Genomic DNA, 14,665 nt, shown 5'->3' with positions numbered 1-14,665 from the left:
ATATTTCTAGATATGACCAGTTCATTCTGGTGGATACTTTGTATCAAGCTGTAGCAGCCACCCAGAATTCCATGTCATTCTCTTTTATCTAAAAGCATGAATGATGGGTTTAGGGTCTGGCAAAATATATGCGGAGGTGCTTGTACAGGGCAGACTTTCAAATCCTACTCTGAGAGGGAGACAGATGGATTCAGTAACTGGCAATATACCTGTGAATAACTGGACTGTGGTATGATTTTGCGTTGTTTGAACTCTGGCATACTCCAGCATGCTTCATTTGAATTTGACTTGTTAAACAAAACTAACAAAAAGCAAGAAGGCACTAGTGGCTGTAGCAATAACAGTCATCTGGAATTACCATTGTCCTAGATGACCAAAGAAATGACCACCCCTTTTAACTGCTGAACAGATCAAAAACGCTCTTTGGGGTGGCATAGAGGTTACGGCTTTCTGAAACATTAAGAAGCTTATTGAATTTTGGGATAAAGTCTTATTAACTGATGAAACAATGAACCTCATACAGAGTGATAGAAAAAGGAAAGAAAGCAAGAAACTGCTCATGATCCCACACATGATCCTGGCAAACTGGCTTATTGTCTTGATTGATGATGTGATTGAGATGGCAACAGCATAAAGTTTACAGAAGCATCTTAACTACTCAGATTGAATCACATGCCTCAAATTGTAATGGACGGGAGCTTTACCTTGCAGTAGGACAGTGACCTGATATATACTGCTGAATATGGAGTCACAAAGTGGAATGTTCACGTGGTTCACCTGATCTGAACTTCACAGAGCATCTTTCCTGAGTATAAGCCTGAAGGCGAAAACCTATCCCATGTCCCTCGAACGTGCAGGAACTGAAACTGTCTTCATTATATGCCTGTCAGAAGTTGATTTCTAGATTTTCAGATGTGTGATAAACATGACAGTTTTATTTAAAATTCTATTGATTTGTCTAATTATTTTTGGTCCACTTAAATGGAGGGTGGGCAGGTGCTATGTGCAAAAAGTGTGATTCCTATGTGGTTTAATCAATATACATATAATTACCCTCAAAGCAGACATTAAGCAATTTCACTTCATTGTTATTTTTTATTTCAAATCCAGTATACTGGAGAGAGGTAAAACAACAAAAGTTATATCACCACCAAATTACTTATAGACTACATTGTAATCACCTTCTTTCACAGCTAAGCGGCAGTGGTGTAGATTTTTGCTCAAATCCCTAAACTAGACTTGTTTCTCAGACCAGTTTCTTAAACGTCTCCTGGTGAAACTGCTTTGGGCATGGCCTTTATGGCTGTTATTCTAGGGATATCCATGGGTCAGAGTGCTGCTGCTTGCACGACAGGAGGACTTGCTAATCCGAGCAAAAGCCACTTCTCTGGAATGCTGATAATGCAGTAGATTACCAGAGACATGTTTATGATTCAAATTTATAGACTTCCTTAACCAAGCAGGGAATGTTCTCCTTATTTATGTCAGGCCACCATTAATGGAGTCTGCCTGGAGTAAGGCCTTTTTCAGAGCTGTGTTGGTTTTTCTTTTTACACACTGTTTGTTTTCATTTTTTTGTATGTGGGCCAGCAGTGTGACTAATGGCAAGAGAGTGCCCTGATATGATGGCATAAACAGGATAATATTTCACATGGTTATCTGCCATAAATGGTCTAATCCAACTGGATTTATTGTAAGGAAAACATTTCACTGGCATTGAGACATTGCAAGAGCCTATAATGGAGACTGTTGTGTTTCAGATGAGTATGACTTTTTTAAAGTGGAGAATTTTGCTTCACTTTTTCTTTTTGGAGAAAAATCATACAGTGGTTTTCACTGCTAGAGACATGTTGCTTTGACACTCCAGAGTTCCAGGAGAGCTATGCATTGACCCCAGTGTTGTTCTAAAATACTGTTGACTGAAAAACTGAAAATCTCTTCAGCTAAACATTTATTAGAAAGTCAGGCCGGTAAAATATGTACAGTTGCTATAAAGTGAGATATAACTTAATGGTATGGGAATAACCTAATAGTAAGGGAAAAACATATCTGCAGAGGTTTATTATAACTAGAATAGAAATGTTTACATTTCTCAGCATGAGAAATGACAAGAAATCAGTTCCTGCTTTTTACATCCTATTCAATGTATGACTGCGTAGATCATCCATCTTTCTCTGAGATTATTTGTAGGCCCAGAGTCATCACCTCACTGCATGTGCAGCACTCACCACTCTCCAACGTCTACATTCTGTAGGTGCTCCAGATAGACCAGAAGGTGGAGAGCATCCTGAACATCTTGTTGGAGCAGTTCCAGCCCAAACCAGAGCTTCTTCCAAAACCAAGCCAAAGTAGTGCTAGCTCCAGTGTAACAGCCATGAAACGGCTGGGCAGCTTTGCGGATGAGAGCCAGTGACACAGCCAGTCACACGAGACCAGACTAGGAGACGTCATTCAGTAAGGACTGTCAAAATTATATACTGAAGAGGACAGATCTCTTTCAGGTTTTTGCTCATTTAAAACAATCATATGACAATGAGATGTTAAGGTCAAATAACTATCAAGATAAAGGACCAGGCAGAAAGAGACTGGAGAGCTTTTCACTGTATCTTTGAAATACTGTGCAGTCAACATCTTATTACTTTTCACCCAAGCACAGCCCCTCATATATTTCACTCTTTATTTGATGGCTTTTGGTTTGCTGGAATACTGAAGGAACTAGTAGAACTGGAGATATTGCTAATTGAACTTAAAAGTCCTGGTCTGTTTAGATTTAAGAACCAATGAGCCACAAAAATGCTATATGGTAAGATCCCTAGTCATATGTCCATCAAGATCATTATTAGCTCTTGAACTACTGGCACAGCTCAGCTAACCAAGGGAGTATAGCAGTGCTCATCTGTTCCCCATGTTAATCTACTCTTCACATTTAGTAAGTGTGAACACGTTTTGCTTGAGTTAAATTCACCACTGATAAATAGTTATAGCAGACCTAATCAAAACAGCAAAATACTGCTGATGGGGTTTAATGGACTTAAATGGAATACTAGAAAGGAAAAGGGAGAGCTATTTGAGGTTGTAGACTTAGTAAGGAGTGCCAAGATTTTCAACAGAGTATTCATTATAGACATTCAGAAAGATTTCTTACCTTAAATTTGAGATTATTTTTCTCATTCTGGCTAAATAAATGCAGTTTCTGGTAAGGTGAAATGGATTAATGTCAGTGTTTTATGAAAGGAAACTATAGTTAAAAATAATAATAATTCAAAGATTTGTCTACATTAACCCTAGAGCAGTGTGAATGAGAACAAAGAGCTGTATGTTAGACTCAGATGACTTGCACTCCATTCACCAAACACACTCATCTGCTGGAACTTTTCCCAACGTGGAGCAAATTGCTAGCTGGTTTTCTTTTTTAGCATGTTAATTTAACATTAATTTTTATTACAATCTGCAGAGGGAGATGAGTACTCAAGGAGGGAGAGAATTAGTGTAAGAAGAGCCAGGTCTTCCCTCCTTTTATGCTCCTCATTTCATCATTTACTTTGAAGACTACCACAAGTCTTCAGATCACTGGGAAAAATCGGTGAGAGAAATTGAAATCTATGATTGAATGACTACCAATTCTGTACAGTTTTATAAGTCATGTATATATTGTAGAACTGCCGTATATTTATCATGCTGAATAAATTATTTGGAATGACTCTTCCAGGATCCAGTGACATCTGACACCAACCATTTTATAATATTATTATTCATTATCTTGACTTCTGTAAATTAAATATGCATTTACATTTTCAATGTTATCATTGTGTGTTTACTGGCATGATTCTATGTTGTGGATCTAAGGAAATGGGACCAAAGATTAAAACTACATGACTAATTGCCTATAAGGTTTTGGGGGGAAAAATGTTTGTCACTATTAAGTTGATGTTTTGAAATAATCGTCTGTGTATGAACTCTCTATTCTGTCCTGCTGCTGAACAAAATTTTCAAGTGGACTGCAAATGGAGAAAATATAGGTCTCGAATTTCTACGCAATTATATTTGTCTTCAAAGGCCAAAAAATACTATGGATATCCCAAGATCAACAAGTGAAGGAGTAGGATCCTGAGAGAGAAAGCAACAAAGAGAAAGAGAGGAGCAAAGAGAGCGAGAGAGAACCAGGGAGACTGGGAGGGAGGTAGGGTAAGCCTGGTATGGAGCCATGTTCAATTACAGAGGCCTGTGACTACACATCCATACACATGCTGTTATTCAGCTTTTGTCTGACAGAGACCTCATCTAAAGTTTACAGAGTCGATGCTGTATGATCAAGACACTGTGCTGCTTTCATGTGGAGGGTTAAGAGAACCTCCCCCTAGTTCAGAGGCTGTTTGATGGCTCAGTTGTAATCTAGCATTGAAGATCAGGCTCCTGGAAAGACATTACGGAGGTCCAAAAAAATAGTCTCGACGTCAATGACAAACAAACTCCAAACAAGCCTTAGGCAGAAATGCAGATTCTTGTCTCCGCCTTAGATGCAAGAAAAGAATGAGTATTAAAGGTAAACAATGATGAGTCCTGTCTCAACACCTTCCCATTCATGATGTTATGTCCAGGAGGTGTTGAACATTTTGTACATTAAGAACAGTTGCCTAACTTGAGACAAGTTAGAAAAACAACTACAGAGTACAGTCAACAGTATATAATAACACAATTACACAGAGGTCTCTAAGGTCTGTGTCCAGTTTCCTAAGTATAGCAGAACCTCATCTTAATTGACTTCAGATTTATTTCAGTCTCCCTGCCAAGCTCAGCTGCCATTAGCGGAGCCACCTCCATTCTGCTGGAGCCCATAGGACCTGATGACAGGGCTGAGCAGTATGTCCACTACTGGGGCCACCTGTGGCCCAGGAAGCTGCTGGGGACCAGTGCTTCCCTGTGAAAGCAGATATGAGTAAGAACAGGTGGATGTGAGCGGGCGACTGCAGCAGCTGACGCCCTAAACTCCAGAGCTCTCGAAATAGAAGCAGGCATGCAACAGGTGGGCCCCTCCTTCTCTCAGGCTTGAGGACCACTGTGACCCGTTCACAAACAACAGATTCCTTGCCTCAGTATTTTCACTTTTATAGAGGGGCTGAAAACTGCTGGTTTTCCACTGCCAGACTCTGCAGGATACTTCATGCTCACCATAATCACTGTTATGAGGCCAGGCAGAGAAGACTTCATAATTCACAGCATGTCAAATACAATGCTTGCCCTGCCCTCTGTTACTTGCCTTTGGTCCTATTTTAGCCTGAGGGAAACCAACCTCTACAGGTTAAATATTCACTCTCTATCCTTCCTCTGCCCCTTTTTCACCCATATGTTTTCTGTATACTATAAAGTTTGGGTCACAGCTGCATGCCATAGGTGTGTCTCTTTTTCTCTGTAAATCTAGACTCAGTTTTGGCCTATTGATCCTTTTGGTATGCATTTGCATTCCCGTTTGGTTCTTTTTTAGAAAGCGTGATGGTCTCATGGAATGGGTCACATTGCATAGGTCTTTTCTCCCAGACAGAAGGAGAATTCCAGGCCAGGGCTGGAAGGACTTCAGTGGCAATGGCTGGTTTGGGCAGCACAGGCAGAATGAGAGGCATGAGGAGAGACAGCTGCAGCCATGCCTCACTACTGCCATAGCGGGGGGAGGCTACATCATGACACACCATGCCTGGGCTGGGCAACACTCTCTCTCTCACATACATACACACACACACACACATTTAGCATAGTTGTGCATACCAGCCCAGCTGCTGTATCTGTCTTTAAAACTCCACTAGCACTCCAGTCATCCACCATTATATTTCCATATTTAGGTATTTTCATGATTAGACAGCATTAAGAAGACATAATTAAGCCTGAAAATACAATATCTTTTCAAATGTTCTGTGTTCTTCTAAAAAATATTTAGGTTAGAAAGGCTCCAACTGAAAATGTTAAGTTAATCCAAAGCAAAGAATATCCCTCATTTTAAAAAGTATTCATTAGCCATTAAAAAAAAAAGGTTAAAGTGAAATCATTTAATTTGTCTGACTAGACCTTCCAAAAAGGTAAAGGTATCTATTCCATCAAAGTTTGGATAAAAGTGTAGGGCGTGTGCCGAGCTCTATGGCCTCACGCATAGCTGAACAGATTAGAGCATGGTTAGAGGAACGTAGAACAAGGCTGCTGTGGAGAATTTTCTCTTCACCATTCACTGATATGATAGCTGATAATGAGCTTTTGACTGGCTGCAGGTGGGTCCACTTAATGAGTAGCGCAGGCCAGGGCGCATCATAAACCGTCCTTTGCCTTCTGACGATGTAAAGCCAGTGGAAATCACTGTAGCAAACAGAAAAAAAAAAAAACATTTTAGTTAGAAACTGCTTGAAACTTTTAGAGGCTATATACATTACATGAGCTAAACGACATGCCACAAGATGGAGTTAGTAAACGCAACAAACTCAGTTTAAAAAGTACAGGTGGAGGGTACGAAAAAGTAGGATGAATGAAAGGCAAATATCAATTTATTTATCAATCTGCCAGATACATTACTACGTATTCCTATTGGCCTTCCCTCTCTGCATTAGGAGATACGTTAGCACAATATCATATCAAGATGTGCAAACTTTAACTTTCGCTTGCCCTTTGAGATTATTCATAATTCTTTTCTTTTATTCATAATTGCCTGATGACGTGTATTGTGGGTAATAGAGGAAATGAAGGGAGGAACTAAGAGATTTCAATGAACTGTGTCATTTACAGGAAAGCGTGTATGCCTACGTCTGTGGTCAGAGATAGACTGACACGGAAATATGAAATTACCGCTTTAAGTAAAGACAGTGATAGTGCGCCCGCTGAATATTTTTGCGTATGTGTAAATACGACGGTCACTTTACAACATTCACCTTTACCGCAGAGGCTAAAGTCCTAACTAGAACAAATTTTATTTTATTTTTCATTTTCATGTCTCGTGTAATCTTAAACTACTGTTTTTCCTCTCCAGGGAAGAGCATCTTGATTTTTTTTTTTTTGTGTTAAATTAACTAGAACAAAACTAGAACTAGAACTATAAATTATTTTTCTGTCTTCAACTAAAAAGAGAATTTACATCAGACAACTTTAAAAATTAAAATGCCCAAAATGAACGGTTATATCTATAATGATCAGCGACATGGGTGAGATTTTTTCTTCAGCCATGAATGTGAACAGGAAATAAAGCTCTTCTGTTAGCTCACATACATGAACATTCAAGCGTATACACAAATATTTCTTAGAAGTCTTGAGCAAGGGAACATTTCGACAAGACGATTTGCCACTTGTCATCGGTGAGTGAGTCAATAAAATTTGTCTACAACATTCCCTTAGCCAACTTTATTGGCTCCACCACTGGGCCAACAACTACGTTCAAATAGTATTATTTTTCCTACAGGAAAACAGTCAATTGTAATTTGTAATTGTAAAAAAGCAACATTTCAAATAAAGTTAATATCTAACACTGTGAATGAGTGAACTATTCAGAAACCGACATAAGTCCTATTAGCCTATTTTGGTTTCGTTTTGATTTTCTGCTGATTCACATCTTTCGCATTGTACTAATTCTTTAATTTAACCTTATATTTTTACAAAAGCGCTTCTCTGGACCTTAAAGTAAGTCCTAGTGAAATTAAAGGAGGAGAGTAAATCCTACAGCATTAATCAAACACAAAGCAAACGCACGCTAACAGGTAACGCTTCCCTGCTGGGGGAACAGAAGTCGTTTAGAGATTGCGGAATTCAAGGTGAAGCTAGCGGCGTTTTTGTCGAGCGATTGCATCACCCATATTTACTGTTTACCTTAGAATTTGATGTGCCTTCACATTTATTTTCAAAAACACGGCACCAAATTATGTTATCAACAAACAGTTCTTGAGAACATTTTCATTTTTGTAGGTCCATGTATGAAACTATTGAGAGCACTTTCCTCCGAAATGCCTCCAGCCTTTTGCGAACTCGTGTTAATCTAACAGCCTTTCGTAAAAAACCTAACCTAGCCGCCAGTAAAAAAAAATTAGGTGTGCAAAAAAGCAACGACAGTACTGTACAACGGATAACGCCGGGTTAACTGCACCTACGATGCATCCCCGGAATCAGGTAAATAGACAAAGCCTCAAGAGTCTTCTTGACTTTAGCGTTCTAGCCATTGGCTTTAATTAAGTAGGCCTAATTGTCCGGACTGTTGTGTTCTTGTGGCATTTAAGTATATTAGGGTACCAGTCTTGTAAAAACCATTTAATACCAATGTTGACTATTGTTTTATAACAAAGGTGAGCCTCCACTTAGTGGTTTGATGGCAGACACTCCACCCAGACCTTGAATACTCTTCTTCATAACAGCAGTGTCAGTCTCTCTCTCTCTCTCTCTCTCTCTCTCTCTCTCTCTCTCTCCCCCACAGTTTCTCAGATTACATAATCTCGTTTTGAATTATACCTTACAATTCAGAGCAGAGATGTGATATTTCACTTCATGATTACTGTGAAAATTGTAGTACTTGTTTTATGCAGTCAAAAATTCGTTTTCAATAAGCTCCTGAATAAATTTAAAAAAGAGAACGTGTGATAGAATGTTTAATCACAGGCAATATTCTGAAAGCATTACTTGAAATCACTCATTCACAGAATGGTTGAAAAGTCCCAGAAAGTAACTATTTAGCACAAGCATTGGGCAACATAAAAATGATTTCATTGTTTAGGAATAACTGCTGTTTAATTCTGGTATTAGTTTAGAAAAATACAAATCTCATAACAATATAAACTGTAATAAAAAGGAATAATAGTACATCAACGGTTTACTTCTTAAGGGTCCATGAGCAAGCAGCTTGCTCAATGTTTTTTTTTAGGCTGTCTTGTTTTGGAGGTGGGGGATGTGCATTAAATTAAATAAAAAGTTCAACGAATGCTGCAAGCATTGCTGTGTTTGTGGAAGGTGCTTGTTTTGTTTGGGCACTTGCATGGTCTAATCACTCTAGTATCTTTCCTGGGCATGCTGTCAATTACTATGTATCATTTACAGGAACAAACACAGCCAGTTGTTGCATCTCTCTCTCTCTCTCTCTCTCTCTCTCTCTCTCTCTCTCTCTCTCTCTCTCTCTCTCTCTCTCTCTCTCTCCTTTTCTCTCTTTCTCTCTGTTTCTCTCTAACTTTCCCTCCCTCCCTCTGATGAGGCCTTTTGTCTGAGTAGGCAAGCCAGACACAACAGTGCACAGAGCCACACACTCTCACAATGGTTCAGCCCACAAAGCCACACACAACTGAACAATGTGACCATCTCTAAAGGAGGCGGAAGGGAGTGGGGGTGAGGTCACGCACCTGCACCCTAAGAGCTTTCAAAGAGCTCATGCAGGTGTTTTCATGTTGATTTTTTCATTTGTCTTTTCTTTTATTTATTTTTTAACAGCATGAACAGACATGAAGCTTTTTTTGCTGATATCTATTCAAGTAGGAACATTTACTTGCAACTTACATTTCAGGTCTGCTTTAGTATTAGACAGAACTTTTAATTCATTTATAAAACATAGGGATCTTCAATGCACTGTTAAAAACAATATATGACTCCAGAAATTATGACTTTAAAAAATTAAGGATTACCCTCAAGTTTATCTGCCTGTTGACAGTTACATGAGAGATAGGTGTATCATAATGATTTGATACTTATTACGCTGACAGTTAAATTTTATAAGGCTCAAATGTGTAATAATTTAATATGTAATAATAAATAATTAGGGTCAAGTGTGAAAAAAGGTAATTAAAGCTAACGTATGAAAGCTAATTAAAATCTCATAAAACAAAGTCTCTGCTGGTTTCTTTAGAGGAAGATGACCTGCTGGTATCAGACACAAAAAACACACCCCCCATGCTGTGACTGGTGCACTTAAACCCCTGTGGCTGGAGTTTTACACTCTTTGGCAAGTATTACAACAGTGGGCTCATTGAGCAAGAGCAGAGTGAGAGTAAAGACTGACAGAGTGGTGAAACTCCTGACTGTCTCACTTCACATTGATCCTTTCTGTCTATTCATATCTGTTTAACCTTTTGAAATGTATAACTCAGTTGGAACAGATACAAATATGTACAAGGTATAAATGATGTTTTTTTTCCCCATTATGTGATGTGTTGGTTTCTCTATATTATTATAAATCAGCATGAAGTTCACACTGTTATGTACTCATATTCCAGTCATAGCTGTCCTAGAACTTTCCTAGAACTACTTCACCATCCAAATGGCAATTAGATTGACAATGCATGATCCAGGAAATGGCCACTCAATAAGGTGGTGCCATAATGGGTTCAGCGTTTTTTTCTAAAGCTAGGTTTCTAAAGGAAGTCTGCAAAGGAAGGAAGTTGCTAAGAGTACACTACAAGCTCTATAGGCTGTAGTAAATTAAGTCTCGCTTTCTAGTGGATTCAAAAGCCAGAGGCTAAGGTTAATAATCTATACAAACCTTAATCAGCATCATCACTGTCACAAGTTAGTGAAACAGAATGGCGGGGGGGGGGGGGGGGGGGTAAATATGCATACTCAAATATGAATAAGGAATTCACATATGCAGAGTGCATGCCAAGGTAAACTGCACACATACTGGTGTAATAATTTAATTCTCTTTTAATCGATTGCAACACAATGTTTTACCACACATTATAAAAACCGCACATACCATAATATTTTTAATTTTTATCAGGCTCAGTTTGCAATCTTACACAATTTGTTAAAATATATATTTTTAACAGGACTACCAAAGAACTACCAAAAAAGCATTTAAAAAAATAAGAACTCAAATGCCATGGATAATCATGACCAAAACATTTTAGATAAAAAAAAAAAAGCTTGACATAAATAAGTTAGTTTTAATTTTCTCAGTGTTTTTACAAATGTACACAGGTACACTTCAACGATTAAACGAATACACAGGCTGTGTGGACTGTTGAAATATTAATTTTTACGTTTTTCCTATAAATATACTTCTGCATCATAGTTAAGCACAGAATCAAGTGGGAGCAGAGGTGCATAGAGCACAGAAGCTTATATTTCCTCATATTACACCAAATTGGTGGTGGTTGGTGGGAGTGGGGCAAACAAACAAATAAAACAGGAAAACTAAAAAAGGCAATCAGTAGAAATTTTCACTCAAAATACAAATCAAGATACATATTAAAGAATAATAATTTAAGTATAAGCGAGGGACATGTGTCTTTTATCAAGTGACTCGCATGGTGTTAATACTGGTTTATGCTACACGGTTTGACATAACTGAACAATTTCGATCAGCTGTCCAAATCAAAATTTGAGATAAGTTACATATAATAATTTAGATTTAACTACAAGCTTTATATAAGCTCTGACTTTTTCTGTGTTACTGTTCTGAGAAATCAAACTAAGATGCTAGGCCTTTATGTGATAAAGCCATATAATATAATATAATATAATATAATACACACACACACACACACACACACACACACCCCCAATGTAACACCTGAATGATGTTAGAGATGCACAACTAAGTGTGCATGGACTCTACAATGGATTTCAGTGACAGAACAAAAGACTGCCTTTTTGTACAGTCACTGTAAGACGGGACACACTGCCTTCAAAAACAGAGAGAAGTACATCAACAGCATTTTGGAAACGTCTTGAAACCTATTCACTGCAACTCTTCAAGTCAAATTCACACCTACTCCAATACAAAAAAAGAGAAAACTTTTCCCCAAAATTATAATGTATTATGTGCTACATATGAATATATACACAGGTAGTAAGAAAAAAGCAAAAACGAGGGATTAAACCTAATTGCACACTGCTACATAGACTGCTTTTGAGGCAGTTGCTTTTTTAGTGCCAAAACGTTTGTGTTTGTTTCAGTGCTTGTGCCGTCTCTCCACTCTTCCAGCTGATATGCTTGTTTTCTTCTTGCTGTCCTTGAATTTTTTTAATTCACAAAGCACTGAAGCCGACAAAAAGGAGAGAACGTCTTCAGCTCTGAGAAAGAAAACCGCAGATCATAAATAACTTACAGTGAGGTCAAAATACAGCAAGTATACATTTACATGGTAAGTTACGATGCTAACATTGACTCACTACACAAAACTAGATTTCATAATGAAAACAATCTGACAAATTACAAGAGTGAGTCTAAACACTGCAAACTGTCCCGACAACAAAAAATGCCATCCACGAGATCTTAGTTGTGTGAAAAATTTTCTCATATTATTACAAACATTGTTTAAAGCATAGCCATAGTGGAGGTGTGCGGGACGTGTGTCCCCGCCCCCCGCCAATAATTCCTGCTCACACTACTCATATTTGTTAGGTTGGGTTTAAGAAATTAAACCTATGCCACTGGATTACTATTGTGTAAATATTCGAGTGACGTCTCATTCATTCATATCAGTTCAACTGAAGAGTCTCTAAATGCAATAAAATTGTGGAGCAATGACGAGCTAAATTAGATAAAATGAGCGTGGATAACGCTCTGTTAAACTGACATTCTGCAAGATAAGAAATTTTACAATGCCGTCAATGTCGAAAGAATACATTTAGTAAAGCTACAGGATGGTAAAACCACATATCAATTCGTGAATTGGAACTTCGAAATATTGAATAACAGCTCCATCAAGAGGGAAGCGGTTGCTGACGTGTTACTCTGCTGTTTTTAAGTATGTTCTCAGTGAGAGGGAAACTCAAGCTCGCAGTCGTAGTAGTTGTAAATGACGCTGAAGAGAAAAAAATGTTAACCCCTTGCGCATTTCACATTAATGGCGTATTTACATTACTACATTACTAGTTTACAGAGAATGAATCTATATCTATATATCTATCTATCTATATATATATATATCTATTAGATATATCTAGATAGACATATCTAGATATATATATATATATATATATATATATATCTATATCTATCTATTAGATATATCTAGATATATCTATCATTATATATATATATATATATATATATATATATATATATATATATATATATATATATATATATATATATATATATATATAAATAGAATTTGTTTAAATCACGCGTTTGACGCATAACTAAAGGATCGTGTAAAACCGGTTTGGCTTTAAACTGTCTGACTGCAAGCGCATATAAATAAAATAATAATAATTTTCAAAATAAATATTTTGGTCAAGTCCAGTAGCGGGGAGGACATCTTAGCACCAGTCAATATGCATACAGAAATTGGTTTTGTGTTGCTTGAAATTCCTCTACTTTAAATAAAAATCCATAGAGACGCTTACCTCTACATTGTTTACGTCTGTGTCGGGGGGCTGGATTTCTTGGGTGTGTAATCTACCGTCTGTGTCAAACCCGGCCGACGAGAAACTTCATCTAGACAGGTGTGCGACCGTTTCGCTTGACATGATGAGTCTAATTCAGGGAAAAATATGTTTAATATCTATGTAAGAAATGGCTGGGAGCTACCCGTGTATTAAGATGAAAAATTGGCAAATACCTACGGCTAGATACACTGTAGCTTTCGTTATCTGCTTCACAAAATTCATAACATTACGTGGGAACGAATGTGCTAACAGTGTACCACTACTACAAAATACGGCATCGTATATTCTGCCACTAAAATCGGTTACTTTAAATATCACGCAAAGGCTTCAGCCGAGTAAAACACCACAAATACCAAGACACGACGGTCTTTTTCTCTGCCCCTTAACATGCTGATCCATTTTTTCCAGTTGACTTTCAGACCGCTCCGTTTTGTCCTCAACTAGCCGACAGGGAGTCACCACCACACGATCATGGTTCCCATTTACATCCACACTGTTATTCCCAGTCGAGCAGATCTGTTTGCCCTGCCGTTCAGACGCGCTGTAGAAGCTCGGCAAGTCCTTACTATCCACTGCCTTCCAGCGGTATCTCCCGTTCGAGCGAGGAGTGTGGCTTGAAAAGTCGAAGTCCCACGTCTCCGACGACGCCTCTTCCATCGCTTTCAAGTGTCCCTTTAATTCCTTCTTTAACTCTTCGTGATCCACTGGCCCGAAAAGACATCTGCAGGCGGAGGGTTTCGGCTGGTCGGACAACCTAGCGTCCATCCTTTCAAGAGTTGGGCTCCCACTTGAAAGATGTACGTTAGACATTTTCAGCGTGTAAAGAACAGCAATCAAGACACTTAAAATGACCGATTTTCTCCTAATTCAACACGCTTAAAAACAACAGGCATCAAGAAAAAAACAGCCGCCACAAACGCATGCATGCCATGCAAGAGTGAGACTTAGTACTAACGATCGAAGTGGAAAAACAGGCAAGAGTAATTTCCTTCTACGGATCATCAAAACAAAGTGCAGTTGCGATGGCCACTCCTGTCAACTTTGTGTCGTAGTAAAGGGAAGAAATAACAGAAGTCTTTTCGGTGCCCAATATGGCGATAGAGGGGAGGCTGACTGGAGCAAAAAATGATTGACACAAAGAGCTATTTAAACGTAACTGGACATTCATTGGCTGAAAGTCATGGACCCGCCCATCGACGCTGACGTCATGGACCCGCCCTTCAACGCTAAAGTCCTCAGAGAACGCACATCCCCCACCTTGAACGCAAGAAAACGTCCTAGAGAAAAAAACAGTCGAGCGAGTTAGTCTTCCAGACGTAAAACACAACTC

The 14,665-nt window shown here is 38.4% G+C and overlaps 2 protein-coding genes across 2 annotated transcripts in view; one reads left to right on the top strand and one right to left on the bottom strand.

The window, feature by feature from the left end:
• Positions 1-4,056, top strand: part of kcnq1.2 (potassium voltage-gated channel, KQT-like subfamily, member 1.2) — a 121,909-nt gene extending 117,853 nt beyond the window's left edge. Inside the window, exons 18-19 of the mRNA XM_081712259.1 lie at positions 2,255-2,454; positions 3,455-4,056. Of these exons, the coding sequence (XP_081568385.1) occupies positions 2,255-2,413 (159 nt within the window). The 3' untranslated portion in view covers positions 2,414-2,454; positions 3,455-4,056. The remainder of the gene's footprint in view (positions 1-2,254; positions 2,455-3,454) is intronic.
• Positions 4,057-10,620: 6,564 nt separating this feature from the next.
• cdkn1bb (cyclin dependent kinase inhibitor 1Bb) lies at positions 10,621-14,453 on the bottom strand. Its single transcript, XM_027019965.3, has 3 exons — positions 13,689-14,453; positions 13,294-13,423; positions 10,621-12,012 (listed from the first exon to the last, which is right to left on the bottom strand). The coding sequence occupies exons 1-2, from the start codon at positions 14,143-14,145 to the stop codon at positions 13,305-13,307; spliced, it is 576 nt and encodes a 191-aa protein (XP_026875766.1). The 5' UTR covers positions 14,146-14,453; the 3' UTR covers positions 10,621-12,012; positions 13,294-13,304.
• Between the last annotated feature and the right edge of the window lie 212 nt (positions 14,454-14,665).

The sequence above is a fragment of the Electrophorus electricus genome, chromosome 4, assembly GCF_041902795.1.
Source record: "Electrophorus electricus isolate QZ-2024a chromosome 4, ASM4190279v1, whole genome shotgun sequence".
Classification (NCBI taxonomy): Eukaryota; Metazoa; Chordata; class Actinopteri; order Gymnotiformes; family Gymnotidae; genus Electrophorus; species Electrophorus electricus.
The sequence above is the reverse complement of the archived record's forward strand: the minus strand, read 5'-3'. Positions and strand labels throughout refer to the sequence as shown.